Source organism: Conger conger, chromosome 10 (genome assembly GCF_963514075.1).
Source record: "Conger conger chromosome 10, fConCon1.1, whole genome shotgun sequence".
In the NCBI taxonomy this organism is placed as follows: Eukaryota; Metazoa; Chordata; class Actinopteri; order Anguilliformes; family Congridae; genus Conger; species Conger conger.
Window position 1 is genome coordinate 14,057,925 of NC_083769.1, and position 14,922 is coordinate 14,072,846.

Consider the following 14,922-nt stretch of genomic DNA (forward strand, 5'->3'; position numbering starts at 1 on the left):
CTCCTAGAACGGCTTAGGCTTCAGTGAACCACAGACCCTTTTTTTCGGCAGAAATTGAAATCTCTAAGGGGAAAAAACAGGGAAGCTCAAAAATGCTAACTTCCCGGTTCCTTCCAAACATATATATTTATCTTCATAACCATAATTATTGAAAAGTAAATACAAAGCAAGTAGCCCTGCCCCTCTCTCTCTCCCTCTCTCTCCCTCTCCCTCTCAGTCTCTCTCTCTCTCTCCCTCACCCTCTCAGTCTCTCTCTCTCCCTCCCTCCCTCTGTGGAGAGGCAGTCACATAGCAGCTCTTCAGCACTGGGATCAGGTTTAACTGCTCCTCCTCCTCTCGCTCTGTCTGATCTGAGCGGCAGATAAGAGGAGTAAGTAAACATGGTGCAGCTCCTACAGCAGGGCAGGAGTGACAGACGGCTCTGTATCCCTGCTCTCTCTCTCTCTCTCTCTCTCTCTCTCTCTCGCTCCGCGCCTCACTCCCTCCCCGTGTCCGTGGCGACCGGCGAGCCCGAACGCGGGAAGGCGGGAACCGCAGCCCGGACCCGGAAAACCCGCGTCACCGGACAGAAACTCCCAGCATGCCGCGGGAGACCCGCGCCACCGGACAGAAACTCCCAGCATGCTGCGGGGCGAGCCGCGTGTCGTCAGAGCAGAAACTCTCAGCATGCCGCGGGGCGAGCTGCGTGTCGTCAGCGTGCCGTCGCCGATCCCTGTGTCCACAAATCACAGCTGACACGCCCAGCGCATCCATCACGGGCTGCACCCCCACTGTTGTCATACATGTGTCACGCCATGCACATACAGCTGATCTTATCGGCACGCTAAAGCTAACATGCGCTGCGGCACTGACGCCGGCACATGGAGGGGCGTGTGTGTGTGTGTGTGTGTGTGTGTGTGTGTGTGTGTATGTATATGTGTGTATGTGAGAGTATGTGTGTGTATGTGTGTATATGAGAGTGTGTGTGTGTGTGTATGTGTGTGTATATGAGAGTTTGTGTGTGTGTCTAAATCCTGCTGAAACACAGGCTGCACAGTGTAGAGGCTTTATCAGCACTGGCCATCTGTCAAAGGAGCTCACTGAGAGTACTCATGACTACCAACTGGAGTTACTCACACACTGTACACACACACACTCTTACATACATACAGAAACGCTCTGTCACGTACACACTACAAGCAGATATACACACATACACACACACACTCACATACACACACATTCTCACACACACACTCACATACACACACATTCTCACACACACACACACACACTATTCCATGCCAAAAATGCCCCCCCCCCCTCATCTCTGTTCTGCACGTGCCCACTTTAGCCCAACAGGAAAAGGAAAAAATTGAACTTTATCTCTGTCTGCCATCATACAACAAAACCCATGGGCTCCCTTTCAGTCTCTCTCTCTTCTCTCTTGTTTCCTGGCTTATGTTGAATGTACAGTCACACATTAACAACCTCTGCATGCTTCTAACCAGCTCTACCTCTCCCCTTTTCTCATTCCTCCTTTCCCACTATCTTCCCTGCCATCAAAAAAATAAGAAAACAGGATTATTTTGGCAGGTTCATCTCCCAGATGAAGCGCTGCCGTACACTTAGACCTTTTCTTTCTTTAGAAACTTCATCTCCAGTGACGCACCCTGGCTCGTGTAGGATTTTACAGGTTCCCTTTGTTCCCGGTTAGGTGCACCCTCGGCCCTGCAGACTGACGGCAGCATTACCCACACTGCCCTCTACACCCTTCACAATTGCATTGACTGCTGTAAGGATGCTGCAAAAACCACAGAAGAAGAGCAGAGAAAGGAGATCTGCTGAATCATGGATGGAGAGGCCGGGGGGGGGGGGGGGTTCCATGTGCTATCAATTTGAAGCATTACCACGCAGAACGATCAATTATGTGAGTTTAGACCACAGGAAGCGTACTCACAGGGTCAAACTGAAGGTGCTTCAATTAAGACAGCCATTATACCTGTCATTTTGGTTACGGAACAGAGAAAAGGGGAGAGATAGGAGCAAAAGAGAGGGGGGGCAGGGACAGAGAGAGAAAGAGAGCATTTCAAACTTTAAAACTCTGGCAGCAGAGATTGGCTAAGTGGCTGGAAGGAGAACTGACCACACCTCTACAGGGAAAACAAGAAAACAAAAGACTGAATTGGAAGCTTGGAGGAACATCTCCCAAATTGACAGAAACACACACACACACACACACACACACACACACAAATACACAAACACACACACAAACACAGACACACACACAAATAAAAACACACACATACACACACACAAATATACACACACAAATACACGCACACACGCTCAAGAGACAAACACAGCCATAAAAATACTTCTATGTGCCAACACAAAATATATTCATACAAACTGACATAATTAAAAACATTCTTTCCCGTAAACTCTTTGACCCTCTCTCTCCCTCTCCCTCTCTCTCTCCCTGTCCCCTCTCTCTCTCTCTCTCTCTCTCTCCCTCTCTCACTCTCTCCCTGTCTCCCCCCCTCCCTCTCCCTCTCCCTGTCTCCCCCTCTCTCTCCCTCTCTCTCTCCCTGTTCCCCCCCCCCCCCTCTCTCTCTCTCTCTCTCTCTCTGCAGCTCTATATAAATAAATAAAGAGGCACAATGTGCTGTTTGTGCTCTGATCCTCCAGGACGGCATTACCTTGATTTTCCTCATATCCTCTGAATCCATTTTTTTATGTTTCTTTTCCCGTCCAAACACTTTCCACCAGAACATCTCTAACCCTCCCAAGCACACCTGTTTCTGTGTCTGTGTGTGTCTACACTCAATGAGCACTTTATTAGGTATTTATTTGACTTATTTTTTTGGACTTATATTGCCATAGCCTATCCACTTGGAGTTATGATACATTGTGCGTTCAGAGATGCTCTTCTGCATACCACTGTTGTAATGTGTGGTTACAGACAGTGCGTTACTGTCACCTTCCTGGCTTCACCTCACCTTCTAGCTTTGACTAGTCTGGCCATTCCCCTCTGACATCTCTCATTAACATGGCGTTTCTGTCTGCAGAACTGCTGCTCACTGGAAGAGACTAGTGTGCATGAAAATCCCAGGAGATCAGCAGTTTCTGAGATATTCAAACCACCCTGTCTACCACCAACAATCATTCCATGGTCAAAGTAACTTAGATCCCAATTCTGATGGTTAATGTGAACATTAATAATAATATACGTTTATTGAACCCCGTGAGGTTTTTTTTTTTTTAAGTAAAAAGTTGGTGGAATAAAGTAAAAATGTTCCAAATAAAGTGCTGGGTGAGTGTTTGCACATGTGTATTTGAGTGTGTGTGTTGGAGTGTGTGTGTGTGTGTGTGTGTGTGTGTGTGTTGATATGTGAGTGTCTGTGTGTATGCGTGTGTGTGAGTTTGTCGGTGTGTGTGCCTCTCAGGGTTTTTCATCTGTGTGTGAGAGATAGAGAGAATGTGTGTGAACTGTGAGACAGGATGTACATACATTCAGGTTCCTCAAGGGGGCATTAGAAAGCAGGCATACTGTTTTTGACTCCATTAATAGCGTCAACCGGCTTCAACAAAATTGCTGAGTATATCATATGAGATACCAAGAATCATATAATATTTGCTTTTAAATATGGAATCAAGCACTATTTCTTGGGGAGGTTTCATCTAAATCTCTGTGTTTGTGAGAGCCCCAGGCTCCAAGCAGGCATACACACACACACACACACACACACACAGGCACTCACATGCACACACATATCACATGTATACACACAGACACATACATACACACAACACATACGTACACACATATACGCACACAGCCACAATTTTAGTACACGATCACACACATATGTACATACACACAAACATGCAGGCACACGCACACGTACGAAGAGGACTGCCCACTCCTGCATCCCAAACAGGTAATTCCACAGCATGTGCCAAGATGGGAGCTCCAACTTGTCAACGCCACGCTCTCTCCTTCTATCTCCCCTCCCCCACTCCCCCTATCTGTCTCTCTCCGACTCCTTCTTTCTCTGCTCTCTCTTTCGCTCTCTCTCTTCAGCCGACACACAGGCAACCCTGCTGCCGGCACAACGCAATTCAGCAAAAAGTGTGCGCACACCTGCGTGTGTGTGTGTGCTTCTGTCATTGTATGTGTGTGTGTAAATGTGCAGCTATGTGTGTATGCCTGCATGTGTGTGTGTGCTTCTGTCATTGTATGTGTGTGTGTAAATGTGCAGCTATGTGTGTATGCCTGCATGTGTGTGTGTGTGTATGCTTTTTAATGTGTCTGAGTTTGTGTACACATACATATGTGTAGCTGTTGGTGTATGTGAACATATATTTTAGGTAACCTAAATGTGAGCTTGTGCATCTTTTATGTGTGTGTGAATGTGAGTGTGACTATGTGAGATTCTTCACACTAGGAAATTAGCCCTAGGGCTTATTTCTCTCCCTCTTTATCCCTCACTCTCTCCCTCCTCCCTTCCTGAAAATAGCACCACCATTATCTCTGGAGCAGGGTAGGGATGGGGTGGTATTGATTGACATGTGAAAGGCTGATCTGGTGTTTTAGATGTCTCAGTTGGGGGGGGGGGGGGGGGCTACAGATGTCTAACCACATTCCTGTGCTCCTTCCCGCCCTTATATCTCTCTCCTCCTCTATCTCTCCCTTGTTTGTGGATCGCTTCAGTACAAATTAATCCCCTCCAAAATATTTAAATGTGGCGAACCCCTATGAACCATCTGCTACAGGGAGAGGACCCTATAACCCTCTGCTACAGAGAGATGACCCTATAACCCTCTGCTACAGGGAGGGGACCCTATAACCCTCTGCTACAGGGAGAGGACCCTATAACGCTCTGCTACAGGCAGAGGACCCTATAACCCTCTGCTACAGGGAGAGGGCCCTATAACCCTCTGCTACAGAGAGAGGACCCTATAACCCTCTGCTACAGAGAGAGGACCCTACAACCCTCTGCTACAGGGAGAGGACCCTATAACCCTCTGCTACAGGCAGAGGACCCTATAACCCTCTGCTACAGGGAGAGGACCCTATAACCCTCTGCTACAGAGAGAGGACCCTACAACCCTCTGCTATAGGGAGAGGACCCTATAACCCTCTGCTACAGGCAGAGGACCCTATAACCCTCTGCTACAGAGAGAGGACCCTATAACCCTCTGCTACAGGGAGATGACCCTATAACCCTCTGCTACAGGGAGAGGACCCTATAACCCTCTGCTACAGGGAGAGGACCCTATAACCCTCTGCTACAGGGAGAGGACCCTATAACCCTCTGTGGCAGGGAGAGGACCCGATAACCCTCTGCTACAGGGAGAGGACCCTATAACCCTCTGCTACAGGGAGAGGACCCTATAACCCTCTGCTACAGGGAGAGGACCCTATAACCCTCTGCTACAGGGAGAGGACCCTATAACCCTCTGCTACAGGCAGAGGACCCTATAACCCTCTGCTACAGGGAGATGACCCTACAACCCTCTGTGGCAGGGAGAGGACCCTATAACCCTCTGTGGCAGGGAGAGGACCCTATAACCCTCTGCTACAGGGAGATGACCCTATAACCCTCTGTGGCATGCTACAGAAGCACCACAGATGATTAATGAGTGAATCTGTTCTCACCTATCCTGTCCAGCACATACTTTGTGGTCACTAATTTCACCCAGCTTTTTCTTCCCACTTCTTCTGGATGGATTTATTTTTGTACTTTAGAAAGGAAGAAAACAGCATAAATAACAATGCTAAAATATCTGGTGGGGTTCCAAACACAACTGAGCCTGTTCCTGGAAAGGGTGTTTAAGGGGGAGGCAACTGTGTGTGTGTGTGTGTGTGTGTGTGTGTGTGTGTGTGTGTGTGTGTGTGTGTGCGCGTGTGCGCATGAGTGAGTGAGTGAGCGTGTTTGTGCATGTGTGTGTATGTGAGCACACGTGTGTGTGTGTGCATGTCTATGAGAGAGAGAACACAGTTATTTAATTTAAAATTTAAATACAGAAATGTAACTTTCCTTTGATAACCTTAAACATCATCTGTCTCATTAAAGATTGAATAATTCAATGAAATAACAGATCTCTAACACAAGGAATTATTTTTAAACCAGCCACAAATTGCTACATGTGAGCTATGTACTGTATATGAACATGAATGATGTGTAAGTCTTTTAAAAGCAGACATTGTTCTGTAGGTCAGACCACTTGCTTGAAGGCAGTGTTGTGCTGCAGGATAACCCGAGAGCAAGCAGGATCCTCCCTAACGCTCTTCCCTTGATTTACGAGTATGGAAACCAAAAAACTCTGCAAAATGCTCTACTGTAATAAATCTCTAATAAACATTTGAGATCGCAAGATAAACATAGCTATTTTCTGTCTTTAAATGACATTGTAAATTTAGTGAAGTAGTCAATCAATCTGTGACATTAAAGTTCTGCAAAATACCTGCTTTAGGAGTGGAGATTTGTTCAAGTGTGTGTGTGTGTGTGTGTGTGTGTATATATATATATATATACGTGACTTTATTCAGTACACATTAGCTCGTTAATACACATACCTAATCAGCCAATGATGTGGCAGCAACTCATAAAACATGCAGACATGGTCAACTGGTTCAGCTGTTGTTCAGACCAAACATCAGAATGGGCAATAAATGTGATTTTGACCATGGAATGATTGTTAGTTCCAGATGAGGTGGTTTGATCTCAGAAACTCCTGATCTCCTGGGATTTTCACACACAACAGTCTTTATAGCTTACAGATTGGTGCGTAAAACGAAAAAGATCTGTGGGGTTGAAAACACCTTGTTAATGAGAGAGGAGATTGGCCAGACTGGTTAAAGCTGACAGGAAGGTGACAATAACACAAATAACCATGCGTTACAACAGTCGTATGCAGAAGAGCATTTCTGAACACACAACATGCTGAACCTTGAAGTTGATTGGCTACAGCAGCAGAAGACCACACCGGGTTCCACTCCTGTCAGCTAAGAACAGGAAGATGAGGCTACAGTGGGCACAGGCTCACCAAATCTGTGGAAGACTAAAAAAAATGTTGCCTAGTCTAACGAATATCGGTTTCTGCTCTGACATGAATCAATTCTCACCTTCAATATCTCATCCTGGTTCAACTTCACATCTGTTAAGAGCAAATCAAAGCTCTCCCGGGTCATTAATCAAGCAAGTAAAATAATTGGCGTAAATCAAACTCAACTATCTGTACTCCACACACAAGTAATAGAAAGGAAAGCTAACCACATCACATCAGATTTCAGACATCCCCTGCCTAAGTCTTTCCAGCTATTACTATCAGGCCGCCGTTACAAAGTTCCCTCCATCAGGAAAAACATTTACCGAAACTAATTTATTCCCACTGCCATCAGAATCTTAAACAATCAATAACAACCCCCCCTCACCCACCCTCTTTTAGATGGCCATTGTTTTATTTATTGATTTGATTGATTGCACTAGTCACTTTCCACTTGTTGCAGGAATGCTGTTTTGTGTCAGTTTGTCTGTTTTTTTGTCTCTGATTGATGAGCCACACTGGAGATGATTTTCTGTCATGTCAGACAATAAAGTTTTTCTGATTCTGATTCTGATGCAGATGGAAGGGTCAGAATTTGGCATAAACAACATGAATCTATCCTGCCTTGTGTCAATAGCAGCTCATTGAAGGAACTCATGTCCAGTTCATTACACCATGACATACCTTTTGACATCATCCATCTTTATTACAGCAACATTGTACAATGATTTCCTCTGATTTACCATTCTGTTACACCACATTCTGATACTGGATATGTGAACAGTCTCTTTCTCTTTCTCTCTCTCTCTCTCTCTCTTCTGCTCACTCTCTCTTCCTCTCTCTGTCTCTGTCTTTCTTGTTTTCTCCCTCTGCCTCTCATTTTCTATTGAATTTGAGGATCTTATTGAAAGGACAAAGGCTTGTGTGTGTCAGAGCACAATCAGGTTTACAGCAAACACGCGACTGATTTAAAAGGAAATGCGTTCATCACCCGCCGGTTAAGGAATGACAGCAAGACAATAAAACGGGAACGTTAATTCATCCACTGAAAGGAAATAACCAATATAACCACCAATATCATCGCTTCTGGGCTTCATACACAATACATTTCATATTTCAGCACTTAGGAGAGAAATTTTGTGTTTAAATAAGACAAGCCGTTTTGCAAACATGAGTGGTTCATTGCAGTTTGGCCGTGGGTTACTGCAGGTAGGCAGTTGGTTATTGCAGAAAGTGTTTGGTTATTGTTGTTAGGGGGTTGGTTATTGCAGGCAGGGGGTTAGTTATTGTAGATAGGGGGTTGGTTATTGCAGAAAGGGTTTGGTTATTGTTGTTAGGGGGTTGGTTATTGCAGGCAAGGGGTTAGTTATTGTAGATAGGGGGTTGGTTATTGCAGAAAGTGTTTGGTTATTGTTGTTAGGGGGTTGGTTATTGCAGGCAGGGGGTTAGTTATTGTAGATAGGGGGTTGGTTATTGCAGAAAGGGTTTGGTTATTGTTGTTAGGGGGTTGGTTATTGCAGGCAGGGGGTTAGTTATTGTAGATAGGGGGTTGGTTATTGCAGAAAGGGTTTGGTTATTGTTGTTAGGGGGTTGGTTATTGCAGGCAGGGGGTTAGTTATTGTAGATAGGGGGTTGGTTATTGCAGAAAGGGTTTGGTTATTGTTGGTAGGGGGTTGGTTATTGCAGGCAGGGGGTTAGTTATTGTAGATAGGGGGTTGGTTATTGCAGAAAGGGTTTGGTTATTGTTGGTAGGGGGTTGGTTATTGCAGGCAGGGGGTTAGTTATTGTAGATAGGGGGTTGGTTATTGTTGGTTGGGGGGTGGTTACTGCAGGTAGGGGTTGTTTATTGCAGGTACGGGGGTGGTTACTGCAGGTAGGGGGTTAGTTATTACAGCCACCTCAGCCCATTTAACCTGAGGAACAGTCTCTCTCCCTTGGTCAAGTTCAAATTTAAATTCATAAACTTGACCCCAAAGGAATGTTGAAAAAAAAAACCCACCATAAAATAAATAAAATAAAATAAAACGTTTACTTACACAATGCCGCCATCTCTTTGGGAAGGTCCGCCCCAAATCTGCCAAACAGACTGCCATTGGGCATGAGGTCGAAGGAGGAGTGGCTTCGGATGGATTTGAAGGGGAACGGGTAGACCGCAGGAGAGAAGCCCGTCATGTGACCAACCTGCCGTTCCCGATTGGCTGCCATCTTCGCGGGAGCACCCACAGGGGGAGGGGCCTAATGTTGAAGTGAGCTGAGGGGAAGCCCTGTGTGCAACTCTCTTCCTCTCTCTCTTTCTCTCTCTCTCCCGCTCCCTGTCACTACCTCTTTTGGGTCACCAGTATTTACCCAGGGGCAGCCAAAGCTTCTACAGCTCCTGTGGGATCAGGTGGCCTGACAACAGCCAATCAGAGGCAGCAGAAGAGCGCACAACTGGCGGGGGGCGACAGCGGATTTCCGGAAACAGGGTCTGAAAAAGAAGAGAAAAGAAGGGATGAGCACATAAGGAAAGTGGTGGTTCTGAGGCTCAAACGTGCAGCGAACGGTCACATCTGCTCCCGCTATAAATCTGCATTAACCGCTCCAGTAATGTCGTTAGAGGAGCCGTTAGCACAAGCTAACCTCGGCTGAACCCCGCCGCTCCGCTTTCCAATTTCTTTTCTTTTCACGTTTGTTTTTCCTTTTGTTTTTTTCCCGAGCTAAGGACGGACAGAAACAGTGCGGGCCTCTCCGCGCGCACAGAACGAGGGAAAGTAACAGCGTTATAAAGGAGGAGAGAGAGCGGGAGACTAGCTTCTTTACGACGCCTCATTAAATGCAACCGGTGCACGAAGCAAAGAGATGTTAATGCAGGGAATTCCACTGAAAACAGGAGAGCCAGCGCACCTGCGCAACGACACTGAGGTGAAGGGTGCTCCCAGCGGGAACGCAGACTGGTGCGGCACTCAGCGAGGGAGAGAGGGAGCGAGGGAGAGAGGGAGCGAGAGAGCGAGGGAGAGAGGGAGCGAGGGATGAGGAGGAAGAGGCAGCCACCAAGGCTAAAGGAGAAGGGAAAAAAACTGGAGAAGGAGTGGAGAAGAATTAAGTGGACGGGAGAGAGAGGTAGCGATAGAGAGAGAGGGGAGGAAAGACAGGTAGGGAGGGAGAGAGAGAGACAGAGAGGGAGAGTGAGAGAGGGGAAGAAAGAGAGGTAGAGGGGGAGAGAGAGAGAGAGAGAGAGAGAGGGAGAGGGAGAGGGAGAGGGAGAGGGAGAGAGAGTTTGTGTTCCAGACTCTGTGGTTTTTCCAGGCGGTGCCATATGATTTAAATCAGCAGGAGCTCATAAGAAGGAGCCTCTGTTCCCCCTGCCAGACTGACTGCTGTCTGCCCCAGGACCAGGGGCCTCTGTTCCCCCTGCCAGACTGACTGCTGTCTGCCCCAGGACCAGGGGCCTGAACACGGGCTCCACTGCCCAAGAAAGTCCCAGCATGCCCCTCTCTCTCCACCCAGACCCCCCCCCTCCTGCGGTCACCCGTCCTTTCTTCCCCCCGTCCAGTAGCAGGAGGTCAGACACGGTCACGCACACGCTACACGCTACACGCCATACGGCAGGAGCACTCCAGCTGGAACCAAGCCTTTCTTTCCCTCCTTCTTTCCCTCAAACTCCGTCTCCCTCTTTCTCCTCTGTCTGTCTGTCAGCATTCACATGTGTTTCTCTCTCTCTCTCCCTCCCTCTCTCCCCAGAGCAGCATTACCAGCAGGCTGTGTCTGAGTCTCGGTGTATAAATGTGGTTTTTATAAGAGCGGAGCCAAACAGTCCAGCTCTTTGGAACGGCAGTGGCGTATGAATCAGGGAAATATATGGAAAACTGCGGTAATGAGCTGGACTCAGAGAGAGGGGGAGAGAGAGAGAGAGAGAGAGAGAGAGAGAGAGGGAGGGAGGGAGGGAGGGAGGGTGGGAGGGAGGAAGAGAGAGAGAGATGGAGGGAGAGAGGGAGTTAGAGAGAGGGAGAGAGAGAGGGAGAGGGAGGAAGAGAGAGAGAGGGAGGGAGAGAGGCAGTTAGAGAGAGAGAGGGAGAGGGAAGGAGAGAGAGAGAGAGGGAGAGCGGGAGAGGGCTCAGAGCTGAACTGCTGAACTTAGCACAATAACACTGCCTGCACACCAGGGGGCACTAATGTACTCACACACAAACCCCAGACCTGGGTCAAATACATAATTGTTTGGATTCAAATGCTTTTTTGAGCTTGCCTGGTGTATTGGAACTGACAAAATACCCTCAAACCTGAATTCTGCTCCTCAGATGGCTCAATTGCATCAGGCAAGATCATTTGAGGTATTTGAATCCAAAACAATTACATATTTTACACAGGTCTGGCACCCACATTTACCCACACACATAAGCACACACTCTTGGAACCATGTACACACATGCGGGCACAGAAACATACTGTACACTCACACATACATGTACACATACGCAAACACACATACACATGCACATATAAACACACACACAAAGGCAGACAAACACACCTACAGACACACATACACACCTAAACACATACCTACACACAGACACACACGCACACAGACACGCACACATACATACACACAGAGCACATACACACACACTCACGCACAAACACACACAGGCACACATATATGCACATATACCCACACAAAACTGTCACACACACACACACACACACACACATACATACATACATACACACATGCACACAGACACACACACACCCTTCCCCCCTCCTCTCATTCTTTTTTTTTTTTTTCTTATTTCTGCTTTTTCTCTGTCCACAGTCAGTTAATTACACCCTGCTGCTGGAGCACTTTCAGCCCTGGGCTAATTTAGAGCTCCATTACAGTAAACTGTTCCACGTGTGCGTGTGTGTGTGCGTGTGTATGTTTGTGCGTGTGTGTGTGCGTGTGTGTGTGTATGTTTGTGCGTGTGTGTGCGTGTGTATGTGTGCGTGTGTAGGTGTGTGTGTCTGCCTTTGCGTGTGTGTATGTGTATGTGTGCGTGTGTGTCTGCCTTTGTGTGTGTTTATATCTGCGTGTGTGTGTGTGTGCGTGTGTGTATGTGTGTGTGCCTTTGTGCGTGTTTATATCTGCGTGTGTGTGCGTCTGCCTGCCTTTGTGTGTTTATATTTGCATGCGTCTATATGTTTGTGTGATTGTGCATGTGTGTGCGACAGTGTGTGTGAGTGTGTGTGTATATGTGTGTGTGTGTGTGTGTGTGTGTGTGTAAGGGCATGGGTGTGTGTACATGCGTGTGTGAGTGCTCTCTCTTTCTTGTTCACTCCTATTTTGCCTCCCCAGATCTTTTCAGTTTCCCTCAGCGCCAGTTTATCAACATAAACAAACGTATTTATGTGACTACCACTGTCAGAGAGAACTTCACCAGCTTATGTGGCCACCACTGTCAGAGAGAACTTCACCAGCTTATGTGGCTCCACTGTCAGAGAGAACTTCACCAGCTTATGTGGCTCCACTGTCAGAGAGAACTTCACCAGCTTATGTGGCTCCACTGTCATTTGCAATGTGGTTTTGCAATGCAGGTTTGTCCTTTTGAGAGACAGGATACCTGGGCTAGATGCCAGCAGCACTGCTTAGGGTGGGATTCAAACCTCGAACCACCTGTTGTACAAGCTTAAACCACCACAGTAGCTTGAAAATTGAACTCGTCAAGCAGGTCATAAGCTGGTCTAGCTGGGTATGAGCTGGTCAAACAGCATGGCCATGCTGGGAGCTGGTCTGAACTGGTTAACCAGCTAAACCACGTTAAGCTGGGAGCTGGCCTGAACTGGCCGACCAGCTACCAGCTGTTTCAAGACCTAGCTTGAGCTGATTTCTTCAGCAGGGACTGTTTTCAGTTAAGCAGGTCATGGGTTACAAAGAAAGAAGCAAAAACAATGTTTAATTCAACATGATATCAAACCCATTTGTGTTCCGTGAAAGAAACGACTGTTAAAATGTGCAAAGTAGTTTCAATGAATCACACTTGCTTTGCCCGGAGGACATGCCTGGCATTAGCAACAAGCTGCCTGCCAACAATCTTCATCGCTTGGTGCCTCACAAACGTTCGAAGTGGCAATGGCCCGAGGGGATATGGCGGCTTAACTTCCCCTGAACCTGAGTGTGGAGGCCCGAGTACAGCCCCCATTTTGAATTTCAATTTTAATCTCGCAATATAACCAAATGTAACCTTGGAACCAGAATGGGGACTTTCTCCTCCAACCCTCATGGTGTAGTCATGTTGTGCCATTGGAGTAATGCTTAATTTACAGTATTTTCATATCTTATTCACGTCATCTCCTATAAAGCATACGACTGCAGAGATATTTAGCGGTTCTGGGCACAGAACAACTGGCATTAATAATGATGAGTTCACATGGCTTCATCGTTTGTGGAATTTCCATGTCCACCCACTCATTAATCTTGCCTTGGGCTTGTAAATTAGGTGTTGCCTAGGAAAGGCATTTCCCTGTCTTAAAGTGGCAAAGCACCAAAACATCCATGTCGATATTCTTTTAAGCGCAACAATTCTACATTCGCATTTAAATGAAGGAATTTGGCAGACATGTTTATCTAGGCCAGCATATGTGCGTGAATACAACTATCAGTGCTGATGCTAAGTCATCAGGGCTAACAATAGCTGTCAAAACACAACACAAAATAATACAAGAGTGCCAAGTAGCCTTACCCTAGCAGGTGGAAGAGGAGAATCGAGAATGTAGTATAATTAGGAGGCAAATCGGTTGTGGAAAATAGTTTTTGATTTAACACAAGTACAGCTTGTCAACCTACTCAAGGCTTCCTAAGCCGTTTTCTGTTGTATCTACTCTTCTTTTCAAGGAATACTCTCATGTACAAAGGCAATGTCAGAAGGTAATACCAACCTTAAAGCACCTGTTGCATGCAAGGTGACCATATGAAATATCATTCATACAAACCAAATGATGAGCCAAATGATCACAGGTTTAGACATGAGCAGGAGTGCACAGGTCAAGATCGCTTACTGCCGGCATGTAAAGTTCCCATATTGTGGATAAGGACATTTCCCAATTAGAGTTGTAGGTGCTCTAAAAACACTGTGAAAGTATCAAAACGCACAGTCCCCAAAGAAATCCACACAATCCGTGCTAAGTTACCGTGCATTTGGCAGAGTCGTCCGGACTTCCGTAACTTTTTGAACTATATGCTCATTTACATGTCAGCCTTCATCATGGCCCACCTGTGTTCATTGACACCCAAGGTCCATTGACGTTAATAATCCTTAAAAACACAGTCACCTAAACAGTCTGTTCTTGGTCAAGCTCACGAGAGGTGCTGGAAAACTGGATAGAGATTGTTTTAGGTAGTTAAAAGCACATAAGCGTCTTCATACAGATATCAGGACCTAAAACAAAAACACTGAAAAAGTGTACAATATGGCACCTTAAACCTGTTAACTAGAGAGGACCAGCAGAATAGAGTGCCCAGGAGGAGATGCGCGAGCTGTTTTCAGAGTCACACAATAGTGGCGGTTAGGGAGTAGTCATTTCTGTGGAAACTAGAAGCTCTCACCGCATGCCAGGTTGCCAGGGACTGACACAGAAACCTGAGGTTAGTAAAGCCTTCCAGCTGCATGGGAGTGGGCACCACCCTGCCACTACCACCGCTCTCTTTCATCCGCGCCCGATGCAGACGTGACACGAAGGATGGAGGCGCGGAACGTGTCGCCATTTCGACAAAAACACGAACAGGGTGTGACTCCCTACTTCATATCGAGACGATAAAAAAAAAAGCTGGAGCTAAACGTGACAAACAAATCAAGGTTTCTCCGGAAGGCGCAGACCGCAGGGCAGGACGTGGTTAGCACAGCAGAACTGCGCCCCTGCTCCGACGTC

The 14,922-nt window shown here is 46.8% G+C and overlaps 1 protein-coding gene across 3 annotated transcripts in view; it reads right to left on the bottom strand.

Annotated features, from left to right (window-relative positions):
• LOC133139616 (retinoic acid receptor gamma-A-like) overlaps positions 1-14,922 on the bottom strand; it is a 71,691-nt gene that overhangs the window by 40,610 nt on the left and 16,159 nt on the right. For 2 of the 3 annotated variants that reach the window (XM_061259199.1, XM_061259200.1), the window contains one exon: positions 9,075-9,505. In XM_061259199.1, the coding sequence (XP_061115183.1) occupies positions 9,075-9,243 (169 nt within the window). In that variant the 5' untranslated portion in view covers positions 9,244-9,505. Of the gene's footprint in view, positions 1-9,074; positions 9,506-9,921; positions 10,043-14,922 lie in introns of those variants that run through there. The other variant, XM_061259201.1, reaches the window with a different exon arrangement.